At 44.4% G+C, this 7954-nt stretch overlaps 1 protein-coding gene across 3 annotated transcripts in view; it reads left to right on the top strand.

Moving 5' to 3' along the window:
* Positions 1-961: 961 nt before the first annotated feature.
* EXOC5 (exocyst complex component 5) overlaps positions 962-7954 on the top strand; it is a 29139-nt gene continuing 22146 nt past the window's right edge. For 2 of the 3 annotated variants that reach the window (XM_040557785.1, XM_040557784.1), the window contains exons 1-2: positions 962-1314; positions 5892-5983. In XM_040557785.1, the coding sequence (XP_040413719.1) occupies positions 1288-1314; positions 5892-5983 (119 nt within the window). In that variant the 5' untranslated portion in view covers positions 962-1287. Of the gene's footprint in view, positions 1315-5603; positions 5622-5891; positions 5984-7954 lie in introns of those variants that run through there. The other variant, XM_040557786.1, reaches the window with a different exon arrangement.

Here is a 7954-nt window from a genome sequence, read left to right as displayed (position 1 = left end):
GCAGACTTTTGGGACAAGGCTTTCTCTTTCTCTGTGTTTGTAGAGGGGAGGCCTCGTCTCTAGCCCCGTAGGTAATACAAGGACTACAATACTAATCCTAAAACAATCAGAAGAATGCCCAATGTGGAGAGCTGTCTGCACCCGAAAATGGAAGATACTGCACTTGCTCTTTTTTTCTTTTTCCTTCTAGGTTCTCTCTTCAGCTTTTCTGAATTCAGATGAGGACTGTAAGTCACATCTTTATCCAGGTACCAGCATTTCTTCTTTCGCTAGCCCCCAGTTGTTTTTCCTCTCGTTCTTTGGTACCGAGTCCTCTGGAATCACAGAGTGCAAAGAAAGGGGCACAACATTTCGCAGACTGACAAAACCAACTCTCCTAGCCCAAAGTCTTACTTAAAACTGTGTAAGAGTTCTGAACAGTAACAAAAAAAAAGTCCTGCTTTGGTTCACTAACTTAAAAACCTCTTTGTATGCAAAGATTAAAATAAAATTGAAAGTTAAATTTCTGCCTGAAAATGCTGTATTTCCAGTACAATTACTGAGCAAGATTAAGAGTTTATAAACAAAATGCGTGCTCTGTGCCCTGCCTGTTCCTCTGACAGTATTTCTTTATGGCTACTTTGGCTTTTTCGTCAATATTCTTATCAAGGCAGAGAGCAGCTTGGCAAAATCTTTTAAAAAGGTTAAGATTTAGAAAAGAAACCAACACAGAAAGAGGAAGGGAGACAAAAGAGCCCTGCGCAAAGTACAGAAGTTGTTAAAAATAAGAAGATAACCCCACAGCGATAACAGCAGAGCGCTGGGGCTCCGCAAGGCAACGGGGGGCTGCAGGGGGTGCCCGGAGCAGCCTCGCCCCGCTACAAGAGCGGCATCCCACCGCTGCCAGCTTCCCTTTCCCCTTCCAACCCCACACCGAGCACAACCCCGGCGGCAGCGGCCCCGCAGAGGGGTTTTACCTGGAGAAGAGCACCGCGCCGCCGGCCCGGGGGTCGTGCCTCAGCACCCAGAGCGCCCGCAGCGCCATGGCGCCGGGCAAAGAGGGGGGGGACGGCTGCGGGGAACGAGGGGCGGCCGGGGCCGGGCAGGAGATGGCGGCCGGGGCCGGGGAGGAGCCGGGAGCTGCGTGCGGCGGTGGCCGCCCGGCGCAGGCCCGTTTCCGGCGGGTGGAGGCGGTGCCGAGGCGGCTGCTGCCGGTGGCGGCGGTGCCGGGGCTCCGGGACACAATGGGAGGCGGCCGTGGGGCGGCGGAGGGCCGCTGAGGAACCCCCCCCCCCCGCCCTGCGCGCCATGGCCGCCGCGGCCGAGCTCTTCGAGGTGGGTGCGGGGGGAGCCGCGGCTGGCTGCGGGTGGGGAGGGCCCGGGGAGGGAAATGGGGCCTCCCGCCCTGATGGGGGGCGGGGGTGTGCACCGAAAATGTGAGGAAATGGGGCGGGTGAGGGGGTTTGGGTGATGGGCGGCGGGGGGTGTTGTCCCTCGTCGCCCCCCAGGTGAGGGCTTGCAGCGCCCCTGATGCACGGCACCCTTCTCCTGGGGGTCCTGGGTCTGTGAGGGCCTGGCTGGCTGGTAAAGTAACCCATCTCCTCCTGAACACGCACATCTGGTTGACCCTGGCACCGTAGTGTCCAAGTGCAATTTGTGACTTTGAGAATAAGGAAATACCTCTGCCCTGCCTTTAGCTGCTGTGGAACTGAGGTGCAAGAAGCCAATTTGCTCGCCCAAGGCCACAAGCAGGAAATCTAACAACACGCCGGCAACTTCTCTTCTGGCCTGGACAGTGGCATCTCGGGATGGGACCTGTGGTTAACAGGCGGTGTTTGTCCCCATTGCTAGTGCTGGGGGTGAGGTATCGGTACCAGATATCCTGTGTTTGCTTTTTGAGTCACTCGAGAGCCTGGTGTTCATTTGGTGTGTTAACACCAGGACTCGCTTTCCCCAGCCTTCAGGAGAGGTCTCATGTCTCTCTGTAGGGTCCTCTACATGCGGCTTACATAAACGCATTGTGCTCGCTTGTATTTATGAATCACTATTCTGACACACGAGTGTTATGATTCATGTCTTTTTGCTTGCCTGGTTTTAAAAAAAATAACAAGAATAATATAGTATGTTCTAAGCAGGTAGATGCCAGGCTTTATACCTTCTCTACACCTCCTTAATACTCTTCTCTAGGAGTCTGTTCATTTCTCAACGTGACGACTGCGGTTCTGTTCTTTGTGGGATGGTGAATATGAGATGACTTGTATGTGGAAAGAAAACTGTCTGTCTTGGCAGTTCTGGATCTCGCAACAATGTGTTTCATTTTGCAATAGCAATAAAGATGGAATTGCAAAGTAGACTAGAGCTTTGCCTAGAGATAAGGCTTGAAATGTTGTTTTTCAATATGGAAACCCAGATTTCTTTCTCTCCTGCTTTCGCTTCTCTTTCACTACAAAGGCAGGAGAGGTTATATGGACATTAACTAAATTAATATTGCCTGGTATTAGTTTGAGGTGACTGCCATAAAGGTTAGAACATGAAGATACTTACTATGGGAGTAATCCTGAGCCAAATACTGAGGGTGGTATTTGGCTTCAGTGTTTACATGAAAGCATGTTTGAAAGTAACTTTCAGTATAGATATATAGAATTATGCAGAAGGATCTGTGCTGAAAATGGACATGACAGGGACTCATTCTCCTATGTATAATTCAAAATGTAATTTAAAAATAATTATCGCTAAACTGGATTTTAACATTGCTAGGTCCAGTTTAGTTTCCTTTATACAGACCAGATCAAACCAGGTTATCATCCACTTCAGGCCTATCTCTTATTAAATCAGTAGTATTGGCTGAATGGATAGGATCACGTTAATTCATCTGGAGCTAGAGCGAAGTTCAAAGCTGTGAAGAAATTGACTGTTGAGGCTCATCAGATAACAGGCAAAGAACTTGCAAATGACATTTGTAAAAGCTGATTTTCAGCAGTTTCTGCAGAACTGGAGAGGAAAATTAAAATAGGAATTAGGCTGTCAGATAGCTATAGGTGACCATATTATCAAGATAACATTAAAAAGTCTATATTAGAGGTATTTTAAACAAAACTAAAACTTTGGATTTACAATGGGAACATTTGAAGTCATGGAACCATGTCTTAAAATGATCATCCCAGGCTTCATTTATTCTTTATAAATCAAAGAGATTATTTTTAGTTTACCCTTTGTTAAAATTCAGAAGAAAGAGCTCATTTTTTACTCTGTTGGTCAGCATGCTGCACACCATAACATCCCCTACGGTTACCATTTGAGTAATATAGAACAGGATTTATATGACAAAGGAGACCTGACTTAAAGCTTCTTTTAGTCTATGTAAGTGTTCTTGAGAAACAGACGCGTTCCAGAGTAATGCCCTTTTAAAATACTATGGCTGCATATAGTAGTGATTCTGCCATCATTTAGGTTTGACTAAACTAATTAACACCCTCTGTTGCTGTGTCAAATTGTTAAAACACAATGCAGGTTTGCAATGCAGATGCTGCAGAAGGAGGGAGGCAGGAGGAGCGTTGCAGAAGAGCAGGGCACACGAAAGGACAGCGGAGGGGACACGGGTGCTGCAACTTAGGTTTGGCCTTGTGGCTGGACAGCACGGTGTGATTAGGAGTTGACCGAGTTGTTTGTTGCTGGCATTTGGGATGTAGGGGAGGGAGCTGCAGACACTCTGCATTCACGTATATTCAAGGGAGATTTAGAGGAGAACAGAGGCGTAACGGACAGGGTGATGTTGGCACAGTTATTATTTCTTGAGTTCTAGGGTGTGTATATCAAACTTCCTTAGGAGACAAAGCTTTGATACTCTGGCTTGCAGAAAAGCCCTGTAAATATTGTCTGACCAAAAAAACCATCACTATAAGCACTATCACTATATATATTTATGATATATATAGAGAGAGTGTGTATATATATGCATCCGTAGCTGTATGCACACAGCATCACTAAACAGTGCGCCCTCTATATAAGGGTCTTCCACAGAGTTGTGCTTGACACTGGTGTCCTTGTAAGTGGAGCGGTACTCCAGCTGGATTACGGGATCTTCAGAGGAAAAATTGTGGTTGTGATTTTCATATAAAGGAAAAGTGCTGAGAAGAGCCGTAAGGTAATTATGAAGCTGGAGGACTCCCCTGAAGGGAGTGTTACTGTATTGAATGGCTCGTTTCACCTGTAATTAAAGTTGCAAAAACATTCCCAGACATTGAGATGTAAAGATGACTTAAGGAGAGAGTTTATACTTAGTATGAAAACATTGCATTAAAACTTTTGATGAAAAGGACTCAGGTGAAGGAAACAATGTTGTGTATCAGGAAGAACTGGGGCTAAGAGCTGAGTGGCTTGTACCAAGTACAAGTCAGCCTAACTGGCTGAGCGAAACAGTTACTCTGGTCAGTCTTTGAAAGAGGAGTTACCGGGTGATCTGCTGAAGTTTCTGCCCTGTCTAGCAGGATTCTGCAAGTTGCAAAATATATTTTTAAGGCTTTTATATTTCTGTTTAATAGCTGGGCTTGACTGGATGGGGCATAATGTGTTTTAGGAGAACACTATAGTGGCTTTGTTAATGTGAGCAATGACTGGCAATATTTGCTTTCCAACCCTTGCTTTTAGTTATGAAAATACTGGTTTTTCCCTCCCTATTATTTCTGTCTGTCTGTCCCAAGCTTTATCAAAAGCAGTGATGTTGTGTTTGTGTGTTTCATTATCAGAATGGAGTTGTGGCAAGTACCACTATCAGCCAGAGCCACTCCTGGCTCGGTGTTGGGTTGTGTTGCACAGTTTTAGACCCATTGCTGCGTGTTCTGTAACAGCTTTCCGTGAAGTCCTGAGGTCTGCAAGAATACTTCATTTACCAAGCTCAGATATGCTAGTATTAGCACCAAAGCGATACAGCTGGGTTACCAGTGAATTTGAAGGGATAAATAATAATGTGGGTTTTATTTTAAAGGATAGGCGTCGTTATGCTTTGTTTTGGGCACTTAATGTTAACTATGTGAAGAAATGTTTGAGCTGATATAAGTACGAGGTCAACTAGAATATGAGCTCTTGGTTTTATTACGAGGTCTCTGCCTTCAGAAAACATTGTCACGTGGGAAAATAATCTTCTTAACTCTTCACTGTTGTGCAGTATTTCTTGAGGAAGATCTGGCAAATATTATGGGATAAACTTGTGTAACCTTGTGTTTTTAGCATCGTTCAGGCCCCGCTTTCTTGGGAGAGTAAAGTCCGTTGTCTGTTTTTATGCTTCCTTTGTTATTTTCCCTTTTATCTGCTTTGTTTCTGCAGCTGCAGTTGGATGTTGCATAGTGTCCCGTGGCAATCTGGCACTGTCCTTGCCACAGGGCAATGCCTTGGTCAGTTTTGCTTGTGATGACTTGTTGCGAACTGAATCAGGGAATTGAGCATCTGCAAAGAAAACTTACTTTGCCCCATAATTTTTTAAACAAATCAGTTCTCTCATCTGGTTCGCTGCACAGTGAAAAGCTCTTGGGCTGCAGCGGAGTCTGGTGATCTCTCAGTTCTCAGTGTCTCAGATCAGCGTGGCTGCTGCATGTGTCAGATGCTTTGTAATGACAATCCATAAGCTCACCTGGAAATGACTGCAGGTAGCGTAGAGCCAGCTCTTCAGACTGTTAGCAAAGCACTTTCTGGTAGTCTGACAATTGCTAGACTGGATGTTCAAACCCACCATACTAAAAACAGCGCTCTCTCTTAAATATGTAAACATAAGAAAGAGGTGATGGGGTAATTGTCAATGCTGTACTTGCTCTTGGTTGTAGTAAAGCTTCTAAATACTTTGAAAATGATGCATAAGCAGCTGCCTAAGGAACAACCCTGCTGTGGCACGTTGTAAAGAGTTTTTATTCTGTGGCTAGGAGCCTTTTGTGGCAGATGAATACATTGAGCGCCTGGCATGGAGGACACCTGGAGGAGGTTCCAGAGGTGGAGAAGCTTTTGATCCAAAAAGGTAAAATAAAATCGCATAATGGTCAAAATGAATGCATCTCGAATTGTACTGTTCTATTACACGCACAACAAAAAGCCTGTATGTGGCACTGGTGTGTATCCAGTGAAATACTCATCTGGGAGAATTGCTAGAATTTGCGACCATGAGCCAATTATTCAGAATCAGTTATTTAGTAACAAGAGTAGGGAAAGTCACTTTCTGATTTAGACCTTTTGAATAAAGGAGAATTGATGTTGTTTGTCAGACATGAATGTTCTGAAGCACAGAAGTTTCTGGATTAAAGCATAATATTAGGCTTTGCTGCTATGATAGTTAAGTCAATTTAATGAGTTTCTTGCTAGTTTAGCTCCCTACACTGACTTGTAGGACCCAGTAGTTTACAGTATTGGTGCAAATAAAAGGCACAAACAAACAGGATGGGAGGAAAGGCCAGAACATGGCAATGTTGGCTTAGATTGCTTTGGACTGAATGTGCGCTATAGTCTGAACCAAATGAACAGCTTGCCTCTGCTGAATGGAGGTGGACTTGTGCCCCTTTTCCTTGCACTTAGCTGCATGCTGTGATGGCTCATCTTGAGCCAGCTCTCGGCATGTGATCCTGGGATAAGCTAATCCACTTGACTAAAAAACTAACCTGACAAAAAGTCATCTTCTTTTCTAGCTGAGTTGGCAATTTTGGGGGAACAGAAAAGCCTAGGAACAGGTGCGAAGGGAAGAAGATGGTGTGTCTGTGAGCTGGTGGCAAGGAGGAATGTGTGTGAGGAAAGGAGCAAGGTCAGGAAAGTGGAGAAGGGAGAAGCAGAGCAGGACCTTCTCCTCTTGCTTGCGGTGAGCTGGCTTGGCTCCGTTGAGAAACCTCACCCTAAGTTAAGAAAAAAGCTTTCTGGTTTTTGGGCCAGGAACAGGTGGGAACTCAGATTCATGATTTTATACAGCAGTTTTCAACACGGAAGCTTCTGTGTTCTGCACTTCTGGATCTTCTTCTGTTTTCAAAAGAGCGACCATTTCAAGTAGCGCTGCATCTTAGCTTTTGTACCGGTATTAGTATTCTTTCTGGAGATGCAATTAATTTCAGTGTTTTCATTTTTCAAATGGTTATAATTAAGGAGGTGAGCTTGATCGTCCTCCTGTTATTCTTCTGGAATGCTTTTGAGCTAGGAGGCTCAACAAAACGTTTAGCTACCTGAATGTTGATTTACATTATGATGGTGAATTAATTCAAAGTGCAGTGGTTTAGTGACTCCTCATTCACACAGTCTTGTTCCAGATTGAGGTTGTTTGTAGTAACCTAAGCTGGAAGTCTTAAGAAATTTAGGAATTACCAATCGTAGACAATCTGTTGTTATTTGAAACAGATATGAAATGCTTCTTTAGCACAGTCAAAGGACATTCATTCTTGAGCAGTCTGGCTCTATGGAGAAGGGGGGATGTTGCTGGAGTTCCTAGCAAGATGATGAATTATTAACATTGAATTTGAGGCCAGTATCCTATGGAGATCTCTACATGCAAGTTAAGCAGGAAGAAGCCTGGAAATACGTAGCATTGCTTCCTCTAGCTCTTTCTCCACAGTTGTGTCTGGTGTATACTTCAGTGTAGTTAGTGATTGGTACTAACGCCAAGTCAATTTAACTTCTTAATTTGTGTTGGCTTGCTTGTGTTCACTTCTGTGATGTACTTTTGTATATATATCAGGAGAAGTGGGAGACTCCTGCCCAGTAAATAGTTTACTTGTGGGATCTTCTAGTATGGGGAGAAAGGGAGGTAAAAGTAATACCAGAAGGTTTCTGTTTCTTTTTGGTATATGTTTTTTCTTTTCCGTTTTTAGAAAGTGGTGCTTTCTTTTGTTGTAGAAAGGATGTTGAATTCCTTATTTCTGGTCTGAGAAACCTGACCAGCAGCTACCTCTTCTATTTGAGTATTTTCCTCTCTCGCTATATGTTGAATGCTATTGCTGACTAAATGCTGAATTGG

The sequence above is a fragment of the Cygnus olor genome, chromosome 5 (genome assembly GCF_009769625.2).
Source record: "Cygnus olor isolate bCygOlo1 chromosome 5, bCygOlo1.pri.v2, whole genome shotgun sequence".
Lineage (NCBI taxonomy): Eukaryota > Metazoa > Chordata > Aves > Anseriformes > Anatidae > Cygnus > Cygnus olor.
The sequence above is the reverse complement of the archived record's forward strand: the minus strand, read 5'-3'. Positions and strand labels throughout refer to the sequence as shown.